We start from the raw sequence: 14214 nt of genomic DNA, 5'->3' as shown, positions 1-14214 counted from the left end.
TATCGCTCTCTGGTTTGTCCGCAGTCGGAGCATAAACTTGTATTATGTTTAATTTGGGTTTATTCTGATTTAATTGTAAGAGGATAATTCTGTTGGAGTATGGAATGAAATTTACTACAGCTTTATCCATGTGTTTGTTTAGTATTATCCCGACACCATATCTGTGTGAACCGTCTTGACTTCCTGAATAGTATATTGTTTTATTGTTGATTTTCATCTTTCCTGAGTCGGGCCATTGGACATCGCTGATTCCTAAAATGTCTACATTCAGCCTTTCCATTTCATTAACGGCATTATGTACTTTTCCAGCTTGATGTAGACTTCTAACATTCCACGTCGCTACTTTGCAAGGTTTTCGCATGTTGACGACCGGGGAGGCCTTGCAGTCTTGTGAGTTTCCTCCTCTGCCGGATCTTGTTTTCCGAGTTCCATGATCAGTAGAGTGTTTGGTTATGTTGTTAGTCATGATGATTAACTAGGGATGCTCTATGAGCCTTTAATGCATTGGTTTCCCGTTGCCTTATGCATCTCCACGCCGTTGACCATGCCTGGTTCGTCCGCCTTTAGAAATTATTTCTCATTTCTAGGACAAGAAGGTGCCCTTCCACTTACCGACTCTTCCACCCGAAGCTGTTGGTCAGTAAGTGGGGGATTGCTTATACCGGCAATCACTCGGACGTCAGCGCCTCGTTTGTTATCTAGCAGGATGTACCGGATGATCATGATCGAGATCATCTCACGGGCAGGTGAGGTTGACATTTGAATAGGAGAGGCTATGTATTGCGCATCACTATCCCTTACATCATATATATATATATATATATATATATATATATATATATATATATATATATATATATATATATATATATATATATATATATATATATATATATATATATATATATATATGTATTATAATATAAAACATATTTTTACATATTTTGCACAGTCATTTTTTTTAAAACAAATATTTTATTAAAAACACCAATTATTTTGTTTACATAATTCACTAAATGGCTTATCATTTTCCAAAATCATCAATTACCAAAATTTCTATTTTTGGTTATTTGATATCATTTATAATTGTTTATTTATTTTTAGTAAGTAAACTAATTTTTGTAAACAATAAACAGTATTTCGTGTTAGTCATTTGAAAATGTCCAGAAGGTAAAGAACATTTTATTTTTATATCCATGCATTGCCTAATAATTAGGCATAGGATAAATATTATCTTTAAATGTTTGGTTAAGAATATAATCTGATATATTTTTAGTCTTGTTTTGTTTAATTAAATTTACAAAAACGAAATAAAATACTTCGTCGCTGTGAAATTAAACCGAGATATCTGCAAAAATTGAGTTTTCGAGTTCTTGGTGTTAAAAAAATTATTTTTTTCCGTTCTATTTTTATGTCACACCGCCATGTCATATAGTGGAATAAAAATCTATCAGATAGCGTTGGGCTAAATTGCATTTATTGCAACTTGGAAATGACCATTTTTTATCAGAAGGCAGATCTAGTGCGCAATACGCCAGTGGCTTCAAAACCTTGAAGGAGGAAAGACGTCCATCATGTAAGTAAAACAAACTGAATTATCTTATAATAGTCCATTTTTATAATTACCCAGATATGACTTATTGGCAGATACCAGATACCTAATCATGTTTGTACATACGTTTCTCCAGGCCCGGCCCTAGCGATTTTGCCGCCCTGGGCAAGATCGGCGACCGCTGCGCCTCCCCCTTGGTATACCCAAAAACTCAAAAATTTCACAATGGCTCTTAATTTGCTGAAATCTATCACTTATAGTCTAAGAGCTAGTGAACCCTCCGACTAACGGTCGTCCTGTAAGGTTAGAAATTTTTGTAGTGATAATTCATAGCACACCAAGGCTAAAAACCATGACCTGGCAGACATCAGCGGTGCACGTGTATCTACCAGGTGAATCGAAAAGTGCAAATTTAGGGGGTAAAATAAACTTTCTCCTGTAAGGTTTAAATTTAAGCATGTGTTTGAGTAAGTCATTTAGAAGAAATGTTTATAATGACAGGCGATTCTGAAGAGCATAAGACCTTGCCAGGCGAGGGGGAAGATTAGCGGTTTTTCCTAAAATTATTCTTTTTGCATCGAACAATTTTTAGGTTTTTTGAATCATTCCAAACAGAAAAGGTCTTTAGTGATTTTTGTATTAAGTTAATAGTTTTTGTTATATTAGCGATTGAAAATTTTTAAAATTGCGAAATCGGCCATTTTTAACCCTAAATCGGACATTTATCTAAAAATTTCAATGTTTCCAAAATACGTAGATATTCTTTAAACATTGATTGATGAAATCCCGAAGAGTTTTTTGCAATAAAACATCGAAAACCCCTTTGTTTTTTTAATTGCTAATCAAGCAGGCGCGACACTGTAGTATAAGTGAGGACGTTTGAGTTTGCATAAATTCATTATCTCGAGAATGGGCAAATTTCAAGAGAAATCCTCAGAGAGGTCGATTTTTATTTTTGAATTAGGACTTTTTGGTATATATAAAATACTAGTGACGTCATCTATCTGGACGTGATGACGTAATCGATGATTTTTTTAAATAAGAGTAGGGGTTGTGTGATAGCTCATTTGAAAGGTTATTTAATTCTCTATTAACCTAATTATTTATACAGGGTGTACAAACAAATTTTTTCGTTTATTTGTCAAATTTAATCAAAGTTAATTTAATAAAAAAATTTTTTTGTACACCCTGTATAAATAATTATGTTAATGTTTATATTAGTGAATAGAGAATTAAATAACCTTTCAATTGAGCTATCACACAACCCCTACTCTCATTTAAAAAAATCATCGATAACGTCATCACGCTCAAACGGATGACGTCACTAGTATTATATATATGCCAAAAAGTCCTAACTTAAAAATAAAAATCGACCTGTCTGAGGATTTCTCTTGAAATTTGCCCATTCTCGAGATAATGAATTTATGCCAACTCAAACGTCCTCACTTAAACTACAGTGTCGCGCCCGCTTGATTAGCAATTAAAAAACAAAGGCGTTTCCGATACTGTATTGCAAAAAACTCTTTGGGATTTCATCAATCAATGTTTAAAGAATATCTACCTACCTTGGCAACTTTGAACTTTTTAGATAAATGTCCGATTTGGGGTTAAAAATGACCGATTTCGCAATTTTCAAAATTTTCAATAGCTTATATAACAAAAACTGTTAACTTAAGAGAAAAATCACTAAAGACCTTTTCTCTTTGGAATGATTCAAAAAACCTAAAAAAACCTTGTTCGGTGCAAAAAGAATAATTTTAGGAAAAACCCCTAATCTTTCCCCTCGCCTGGCAAGGTCTTATGCTCTTCAGAATCGCCTGTCATTGTACACATTTCTTCTAAATGACTTACTCAAACACATACTTAAATTTAAACCGTACAGGAGAAAGTTTAGTTCACTAGCTCTTAGTCTATTAGTGCATTAACGGTTGTGTCTATAATTTTTAAATAATAAGTTAACTTTATATCGTGTCTCTGGATCGAGGTCCATACTTTCATCTTCAGCCTCCTTTTCGGATTCTCAATTTCTAACTTTAATAAACCCTTTTGAGTCTGTCAAATAGCCCTCGAATTTTAAATCACTTCCGAGAGACTTAAAATGGATTTCCCATTTTTCTAATAAACTGATAGCTTGATACGCTCCCATATCAATACTCTGCATATGTGACTACATTGATGTGAAGTAAAATGTCATGCCATATTACCACAGAGCAAAGAAAAGTACAATCACGGATTTGTTTTACCAAACAGCTTGCCTTATGAGCAACCATTTTATCGTTGTTTTTATTCACAGTGATTTCTACAAGAGCATCGTAAATTTCTTCAATTTGGTCTCCAATGGGAGTAATTGCATCAATTATTCTACTTTCCCATATAGTTTCGGACAAAGGTTTCAATGTTAGGCTAGAAATATGATTTTTCAGCATAGTCCAACGATGAATAGATGTTGAGAAAAAGTTGTAAATTTTGTCACTAAGAAAAAGAAAGAAACTGGAAACTGTGAGGCTTTAGCAGCATCCTTCACGACTAAGTTAAGTGAATGGCTAGAAAATGGGACAAAAAATGCTCTAGAATTCATTTTCAAAATTCTGTTTTGAACTCCCAAGTTTTTCTCCTCCATGCTTGCTTCATTATCAGACCCTTGTCCTCTCATATCTTCCAAAGGCATTCCCAGTTCATTCTGGGACGCTGTAACTCCCAAGCCAGTGGTTTCCACTACAGGCACACATCCAAGACAATGTTCTTCAATTTTAACACTTTGTGAACAAGAACCTAAATCGACAAAATGTACAGCAATAGTCATCTGTTCCACCCCAGTAATATCAGATATACAATCTAAAATTATGCTCTAATGCTGTGCTGATTTCAAAAAGTTTAAAATTTTATTTTTGATTTGGTCATGGAGGAGCTGAATAACTTCGTTTTGAATACGTTTTCCCAAGTAGTGATGCTGCTTGTTACTCCCATTAGTTATTCTCCTAATGTGCTCTTGTAACACTGAATCAAAATTTTTAAAAAGCTCAAAAAGCTTAAAAAATTACCATTGTTTTGATGAAAATGTTCATCAGAATCGCCACTCATTGGATGACACTGATGTGCTAAGAACTGTATTATTGATATAAGTTGTTGTATTACATTTTTCCAATGATCAGTTTCTGAATTTAGAACTTTTTGTGTTTCTTCATCTATGATTTTGCCCGATTCTAGTCGAATCGCTAGTTCTACCCACTGTCGCTGTGACTGTAGATGAGCTGGAGACTTAGCGTGGCTAGACAAAGCTTCAGCCATATGTTTCTAATTATTATATCTATTTTCAGTAAAGTTAATTTTAAGTGAATTGCAGTCAATTTAGTTTAGTTCTGATCCTACTATTCTTATGCGATGAAGAAGAAGACGGTGTTGTCAATTTTTCGTCGAATTGCAATTCCAAACCTTGCAATTTTTATTGTTTAACTTACTTAATCCTCGTTTTTACAGTTGCATTTTTGCCGCTCTTGTTCATAATATTGCTTTTTTATAATATAAAAAACATAAGTTATTATTTCTTCAATTTCAAAAATTGGCTGTCCTCTAAAATTTGCCGCCCCTGAATTTGCCGCACTGGGCAGCCGCCCAGTTCGCCCACCCCTGTGGCCGGGCCTGCGTTTCTCGCAGCTTAAACTAAAACAAACCGGTATATTGTGACATAAAAGCAAACGTTACACCGAATTGCAATAGGTAGATACTGTCATATCTGCATATTTCTCTTAATTTAATCAACTTCCGATTTATTTGCAACTTCTTCTTCTTCAAGTGCCCTCTCCATTGCGAACGTTGGCTATTAACATGGTAATTCTGATCTTGATTACGTCACATCTGAATAGTTTGACTGATGCGAGTCTGAACCACTTTCGCAGATTTTGGAGCTACGAGTGTCTTCTCCTGCCTGGGCTTCTCTTACTGTCTATTTTCCCCTGGATCATCAATTGCAGTAGACAGTTACTTTCGAGTAGTGAACATGGGTAACAATGAGACACGGGGAACAATGAGACACCTGTATTTCTGGCTGCCTGTACGACTTTTTCGTCAATATTTTGGCATGCGCGCTTTAGCTTTTATGTAAGGACGACGAGGTTCCTGTTTGCGCGCAAGCCACGCGTTTAGTTTGATTCCGATCGGCAGTGAGTGTTAATATTTGACCAATTCTTTTTTTAAGGTACGTATTTTTTCATTTTTAACGAAAACCACGTTTTCTTTCATTTTTTTTTTTGGCGAATGGATAATATGCAGGGACTTATTATTTGATGAATAGAGACATTTTTCCATTGATTCGATTTAAGGTTAGGTGAAAATTAATTTTTGTTGTTGTAAAGGTCGTTTGGGTAACAATAAGACATTGCGTGTTGGGTAACAATGAGACATGTCTCATTGTACCTCATATTGTAAATTATTTTTTATCTTCATTTTTAACTTATTTTTTAGGATTTTTTGTGAAAAAAATGCCGCGAAATCCTCCTAGGAAATCAGACAAAGGGAGCTTTTCAGAGGAACAGAGGTCTTGAATCTGGATAAAGAAAATGGAGTTACGATTGTAACTTTTCCTCCGCATTCAACGAACAAGTTGCAACCTCTGGTTGTAGGTCTTCAAGCCATTTAGTTTGGCTTACAACGCCGCCGTAGATAGCTGGTTAATGCAGCATCCTGGAAAACCGGTATCCATATATTATGAGGTTGAAGCTTTTGCAGGAATAGCTTTTGAAAAAGCTTTAGCTCCGCAGAATATTATATCGGCATTTAACAAATGTGGTATCTTTCCATACAATAAAGATATTTTTACCGAACTAGACTATTTACCATGTGCCGTTACAGACCGGCCATGTCATGTCCTGAATCTGAACCGTCAACCTCAAAAGAACATTAAGTAAATGATGATGATACTGAACATGTGGCTGATATCCAAGCGTTTAGAAGCCCTGAACAAATTAGAGGATATCCCAAAGTCCAGGAGAGAAAATTAACAAGGAAAGAAAGAAAGAGAGGTAGGAGTATGATTCCCACCGATACCCCAGAAAAACGTGAGCTAGATGAGAAATATAATAAGAGGCAAAATACGGTTCAAAAATAAAAAAAGGTCGCCGTCAAAAAGAAAATTCAAGAGAGTGACAATGAGGAAAATGAGGCAGATGAATGGAATTCTGATGCTTCACCTGACAATTTTATGCCTGAATTAGATCCAACAGCATTCGAAGAGTTAGAAAGAAATCCTTGCTCTGGGGATTACGTTCTGGTATAATTTTCTCCAGAGACCATTAAAGGCAAAAAGATATATATTACATAGGAAAAATATTATCAGCAAATAGTAATGAAAGTGAATTCGAGCTAAGATTTTTAAGGAAAAGCACAAAAGTCGATGGAAAATTTTATTTTCCAAATGTTCAGGATATTGCTACAGTTTCGAAAAAAGACATAAAAATGATTTTGCCATGTCCTGTTATCTACGGCAAAACAAAACGAGAAAACGCTTTTTATTCATTTGAAGTTAAGTTTAATATGAATATTCAGTAAAAATAATGTTTATGTTTCTCTTATATTACAATAATGTTTTAGTTTGTTTATTTCTGGAATGAAGAAAATTAATGTTTTTGTTTTTCTTACTGTATTATTATTTTGTTCAGTTCTAATATTCAGTAAAATGAATGTTTATCTAGGTTTTTCTTATATTATTATTATTAGTTTTAGCTCATGCTGGCGTTTTAAAATAAATAATTAAACATTTGATGTAGTGTTTCAGTATTTTCCTAATGTTTTGTATAAAAATTCCACTTTTCAAATTGTGTCTCATTGTACCTCCGGTATGGGTAACAATGAGACAAATGACATTTTGATAGCATATTTGTTGTATCTTCATTATTTATCATTTTTTGCATTATATTCTATTCAAAATTATTTGGAGATACTTATACCATCGTGTAACATTCAAAAATTAAATATTATTTGCCTTAGTTTTTAAAATACTAAGCTCAGAAAAAAAAAGTGTCTCATTGTTACCCATGTCCCCCTATTCGTTACAAATCGTTACTTTTGTATAAAGTAATCATTTACAGTTTTCGTTACTTTGATTACCTACTTTTGTAATTGAGTACCGGTAATCATATCGAGAATCTCATTTCTCAGTACATATTTTGTATTAGTATTAGTAGGATACTTTGACTACTATGATTACTTTTGTATTTGAGTACCGGTAATCATATCAAGAATCGCATTTCTCAGTATTCCGTATAAGTATAAGAAATTAAATGATATGTAATCTGTTGTAAAAACAAGGGGTGCCCGACATAATTTTGTACAGACTAATTATTAATAGTTAATAAAAATAATTTTTTTTTTATAAATTCTACTATTTTATTTGGCCCAGGCAGATATTATTTTAGATTTTTGGATCATAACAATAAAATACACAGACCAAGGCATTTAGGAAAAAATAAATTATTTTTAGTGAAATAGTGAAACGGGAAATATTTTCCAATAGAAAAATGGATGGAAATGCATAATTGCAGTATAAAATTCATCCCAAAGTACATAAACATGTCAAAATCAGTATATTGAGGGTTCTTTTTTCTCTAGGCCTGATAAGAATAGTGTGTATTTATTAATAAAATCTAATGTGTTACACTGTTATTTTCAAAGAAACGAGCATCTGTGATTTAATATCTACCTCGACAAATGGTATAGAGGTCTGTTTCTGGGTGCATGATTTATGCTTTGTTAAATGATATACCTCCCTCGGTTTCAGCTACTTCTCAGCGCCCTGTAATCCTGTAAAACTCTTCATACCCTTTGCCCTTCATACAGATAAAATTTTAGTTAACTGTAGTGGAATACCGATTCAGGGCGATCCAATTCCGATATCAACCGATTGTAGATACAATACTCAAGTAGGTACTCGCTCTGATACGATTGGTACGAAGTAACAAAGTAATCAGAGTAATCAAAGTAACGATTTGCCTCCCTGTATAGTAATCGTTACTTTCGGTATTCGTAAGTAACGAGTACTTTGTAACGAATAGATACTTTTTCAACATCACTAGTACCTACTTATCGTGTCTCAATATGTGGCCTAAATATAGATATTGTTTGATTGTGCTCACGATTTCTTTCTCTTTTCCGAGTCTGTGGATTACCTCTACGTTGGTCCTACGTTACCTCTGTGGATTACCTCATTTTTGGTCCAGGATATGCGAAGAATACGTCATACATCCATATTCCGAATGCTTCTAGCTTTTTCGTGAGCGTTTCTGTTAGCATCCAGGCCTCCACACCATATAGTAAGATCGGAAAATGTAGCATTTAACTAGACCTAGTTTTAGAGGAAGAGATAAATCTTTGCTTATGAGCTTTTTCGTGTTGTTAAATGCTTGTTCTATTCTCGCCTTAATTTCTGTGCCCTGTTCCTATTTTGCATTTACGTTGGTGCAAAGGTATACATAAGATTCTACATGAACCAGTCTGTGGCTTGGTTCTAAAAGGGCCAATGTCAAAATCTTTACATTTGAGAAAACTGCAGTTGAAGTTTTTACCAAAAATACTTATATTTATATTTTCAATGTAATGCAGGCTGTAGCTACCAAATTTTGCCCAGAGGATAATATGTTTGAACAGAATAAGACTGTGTTTTTATTTTTTTTAACTTTAAAGATTTCGAAAAAAAGACGACATTGGCCCTTATTACCTAAATTTTTTTATTTGTATTTATTTTCTTTGGAGACATTGGCCATTATAACTAGAACAATAATAAACAAAGTGGCTTTATACTAATAGTTTATTATACGAAAATGACAGAAATTAAAATTAAGAATAGTATGAAAAAAAATTGTAGTAAAAGATACATAAAACTAAAATTATTATTATTATTAAACTAATTAAATGGGAGAAACTGTTTCAGGAATCTTTCTTCATTCTGAGAAATCACTTTCTACCTCCGAAATTTCATCTGGATAGTATTCCACCACATTATCATTTGTAGTTATTTGTTCCAGGAGATGGCTGTAGTATGTGCGATTTGTTTTGCTAATGTAAGGTAAAAGTGCCTGTAAATATGTTAGGTTTTCCTTACTCAGCGGAATTAGTTCGTTGTTAAGTGGTAGAAGCGAGGGCATCTTGTTATACTGTCGTGTTTTCGTCTGACTTCGAGATATAGCAAACGTTTTAAACTCACCTTCAAATGAATGTTTGTATAAAATATTTTGGGTCCCAGGTGAATACTGCATCCATTTAATTTGCAACCAATGAACTGGTTCGTTTAAAGTGTTCTTTTTACGATGCACATAATGAGTATTTAAACATGCTTTAAAGTTTAAAAAGTCCTTTTGTTCCAATTCTATGACTTTTATAGACGGTTTTCTAGGCACCAAACTTATCAAGTTTGCCTAATCTCGAGGCAATTCAATATCAGCCGTAGTACGTTATTTTGTCTTTTCTATGGCTGCATGAATACTTTCTGCCTCGATATGCGTATGACCGGCTTCAAGAAATTTGTGGTTTATTGTCAATTTTTTACCTTTGGAGTTAACTTCTAAAACAGTTTGCAGCAACATGGTAGAAAAAAGTATATTGAGGTTTTGTCATCCACAAGAATCACTGCACATGGTCACTGTATGTATGTTATTATTTTCTTCTATAAGGTTGTGTAATTAATGGTAAACACAAGAACCAATTTCCTGCCCTCCTCGTCCAGCCACTGTCTCATTCCATAGATAGCACAGAGAAGATGATTTTTTCCTATGGTCTGGTAAATGGTCAGGTTAAACGTCCACAGTTGACGTTTATAAAAACTCAATCTACTTCTTAGGTACGGAGTAGGCAAGCATCTTTGCAAGTCGAAGGAAATGGTAACATAACCTGGATTATTCTTGCATTCTTCTTTATCTCTTCGTTTTGACTCGTATGCAGACTCGGCTAAATGTAAATGTACCGATTTTTCTTCTTCAATTGATGCTCGTTTTGTTTCGCTTTCACAGCATTTCAACTGCATTTCAAACTTGTCGCATTTTGCACAGGTATCATTTTTGGGCTTATGGAATGATAGGTTAAATTCCTCCACAAATATTTTTCTGTAGAGCGACGCACTTTGTGGTTAAATGTTTCTGTCTTTGCAATAATTATGCGCATAAAGGTGGTTCACAAGAAGTGTAGATAAATATGTGTCAATTAAAGCTAAAAGTGCCAATGTATACATTGGCCCACTGAATATTCCACTAAATATCAATGTCAGTAATTGATATAAGGGCCAATGTATACATTGGCCCACTGGATATTCCACTAAATACCAATGTGACTAATCAATAAAAGGGCCAATGTCAACGTTGGCCCTTTTAACCGAAACTGATGTGAATTATTTCATTGTGACATTGGCCACCATTCCACTAATATTAGGGCTTTCTGATTGAATTTTGATATTGGTTGTCTTAGCATAAGAAATTATGTATCGAACAATGTTTAACGCACTGTTTAACTCAAAACAGTAAAGAATTGACATTGGCCCTTTTAGAACCAAGCCACAGCATTAGTATGTTGTTTATCCGTAACTGTCGAGCAGGTTGTTGCTTTTTGCTTATCAGCATCCAACTTTTCTTCTTGAAGTGAGGCTCAGGCCGTAGGCATCACTAACAGAATTGACCCTTTCCATTGCCGTTGAATAATTGCAAGTACTAATTATTGTCTAAATTTTTTTTATGCATAAGGTGGCGTTGAGGTGAACCAAACTGATGTTAAACGGAAAATATTGCATGTGACAAAGTGCTCTGGTGAAAAATATGAATTTTGCAGATAAGCCGGTTTAATTTCACAGCGACAATTTGTGAAAATATCGTTTACATGGATTTTAGTGTTTTGGGAACTATGGACCACTATAATGATAACACAGTGAATCTAACCTATAGTTATTCGAGAAATAATAGAAATTTTACCAGAAGTATTGTTTTCAGAAGTAAGTTTTTATATAGTTATTTATTCTACAAAACGTTTTACTTGATGTATTTCATTTATTATCGTTAATTATCTTCTTTTTTCTTCTTTAAGTGCCGTCTCCTAATCAAAGGTTGGATATCATCATCACTATCTCTACTCTATCCACCGCTGCTCTGAAGAGTTCTATAGAACTGCATTTAAACCAGTCCTTTAAATTCTTCAACCACGACACTCTCCTTCTTCCAATACTCCTTCCGCCTCTTATTTTTCCCTGTATTATTGGTTTTAGCATTTCATATCGCTGTCTCCTCATTACGTGTCCCAGATGTTGTAACTTTTTTATTTTTATTGTTTTTATTATTTCGCATTCTTTGCCCATTTCTCGCAATACTTCCGTGTTCGTTTTCTTATGGGTCCATGCTATTCTTAGCACCCTTCCGTAACACCACATTCCAAATAACTGTAGCTTATTTATGTGTTCTTGCTTCAATGTCCAGCTTTCAAGTCCATATTGCAGTATCGAGAACATGTAGCATCTCAAAGCTCTTATTCTCAATTCCAATCCAAGGTCTTTGTTGCAGAGAACTGTTTTCATTTTTACAAACGCATTTCTTGCTATTTCTATTCTGGTCCTTATTTATGTTGTTTAATAATTTTTCTCTTAAATCCAGGTTCCTAGGTATTTGTATTTATCAATCCTTTCTATCGGTACATTTCCCAAATGTATGCTTGCTTGTATGTGTGTTTTCTTAGTTATTATCAGGTACTTGGTCTTTTATATATATTCATTTTTAGTCCATATTCTTCACAGAAACTGTTTGTTTTGTTTAGTAGTGATTGGAGTTGTTCAGCAGAGCATGCCATAATTACGGTGTCATCCGCATATATTATGTTGTTAATAGATCTCCAGTTAGTTATTATTCCTTCACTTTGAGATAGAAATGCTTCTTCAAAAATGGATTCACTAAGTATATACATTAAAGAGTAATGGAGACATAATACATCCCTGCCTAACTCCTCTCCTGATTTCAATTTGTGGACTGGGTTCGTTATCTATTACAATTTGTGCTCTTTGATTATAGTTAAGGTTTGTTATTATTAATTTTAGTAAAATGAATAAAACTATTTTATTGATAATTAAAAATATGTATCTCTTAAAAACTAAAGAAAATTAAATATTGGGTTTATATGGGATTACTCCAGAATTGTTTGTAATGACAATTACATTTTTAACTAAAAGTTGAGGTTTATAATCAAAGCTGTCGAAGAGGTTAAATCTTTTCAAAAAATTGACTTACAACACCCCAGCCAAGTTAACTTGACCGCTTTGTTGTAGGCAACAGCCATGCTATGGCTGAAAAGATCTGAGGTTGTAGTGGGAGTGGCGGGAGCCTTTACTACATTTTCATTCTTTGTTTTAATACAGTTCTCAATTTTTCATACTAAAATAAATTTTCAATAGCCATTAAACAGCAAGAGATGCCATACGATAAAATCTCCCTGTTATCTGATCCAGCACTAATAGTGCAGCCAATATGTGAAACAATTGTGCATTTAATGATAGAAGTATATAATTTGGACCACATATACTAAACATATAAAGGTTCAAATTTAGATATGAGGCCATCTCAGAATTTGTTCTTTACAAAAATGGCGGGCATTCAAAATGGCGACTATACATGTGACTAGCACTATAACTTTTGAACGAGACGTCAGATTTCAACCAAATTCGGTATATAGGTTCTTTTTTTGATATATAAGATCGAGGTTTTGAACCACAAGAATCGATTTACCAGAAGTTGTGTTTTTCCTGGATTTTATGTAAAAATATGTTGTTTTTTTTCAATTCTTTCACCCTGTATGTATTAATTTTTCAAAAAGTTAATACGGCCATTGAAAAGAGCGTACAAATATTTTTTAGGAAATATTTTGAACTTCTTAGTTATGTTACTTACAGGGCCGCCCAGAACAAGGCCGGGCCCCGGGGATGAGACCCAGCCAGGCCCCCCCCAAACCAAGTTGAACGAAAATTCCCAAAAATCTGATAACTCATAAACTGGGATATGTAATAGTGAACACCCATGCTATTGACACAGGAAGGAAGAAAATTAAAACAGTTTTAACAATTAAACTTTGTTTTTAATTATTTACAATAGAACTGTTAGTTACAACATAACTTTTCTTGCTTTCATATCCGCAAAGTTTTGGATCACGTGGTCGAAATCAAGAGTTTTTACTAGTTTCGACTCTATGCTTAACAGTCCCAAATCAGATAATCGTTGTTGACCCATAGTAGATCTTAAACAATTCTTAATTCGGCTCAAAACACTAAATGATCTCTCGGCCTGAGCAACGGATACTGGTAGGCAACAGAATATGCGAAGAGCAATGCACACATTGGGGAAAAGATTTGTCACATTAAGGGACACGAGCTTGTTCAAAAGTTTTGCTGGTTTCAGCAACGTATCTGAGATGTTTGATTTACTAACAGTTTTCAAGTAAATCATTTCATCAACTAGATCCCTGCTTACATCTGAATTGTACTCTTCGGCGAATCTTACACAACTTTCTGAGATCGTATTCTCGCCCATTTCGTTATACTTCCATAAAAATGAAAATTTCATTTCGATTTCTCTCAGTGCTGTGAACCTCGTTTTCAGGTTGGCCACCAAAACATCAATTATTGTGTAAAAAACTTCTGTTTCGAAGCGTTCTTC

The 14214-nt window shown here is 34.0% G+C and overlaps 1 protein-coding gene across 2 annotated transcripts in view; it reads left to right on the top strand.

The window, feature by feature from the left end:
* Positions 1–1144: 1144 nt before the first annotated feature.
* The window catches only part of LOC126879756 (uncharacterized), a 56124-nt gene continuing 43054 nt past the window's right edge, over positions 1145–14214 (top strand). Inside the window, exons 1-2 of one of the 2 annotated variants that reach the window (XM_050642999.1) lie at positions 1145–1170; positions 11416–11516. In XM_050642999.1, the coding sequence (XP_050498956.1) occupies positions 1160–1170; positions 11416–11516 (112 nt within the window). In that variant the 5' untranslated portion in view covers positions 1145–1159. Of the gene's footprint in view, positions 1171–1250; positions 1577–11271; positions 11517–14214 lie in introns of those variants that run through there. The other variant, XM_050642998.1, reaches the window with a different exon arrangement.

This window comes from Diabrotica virgifera, chromosome 2 (assembly GCF_917563875.1).
Source record: "Diabrotica virgifera virgifera chromosome 2, PGI_DIABVI_V3a".
NCBI classification, from domain to species: domain Eukaryota; kingdom Metazoa; phylum Arthropoda; class Insecta; order Coleoptera; family Chrysomelidae; genus Diabrotica; species Diabrotica virgifera.
The sequence above is the reverse complement of the archived record's forward strand: the minus strand, read 5'-3'. Positions and strand labels throughout refer to the sequence as shown.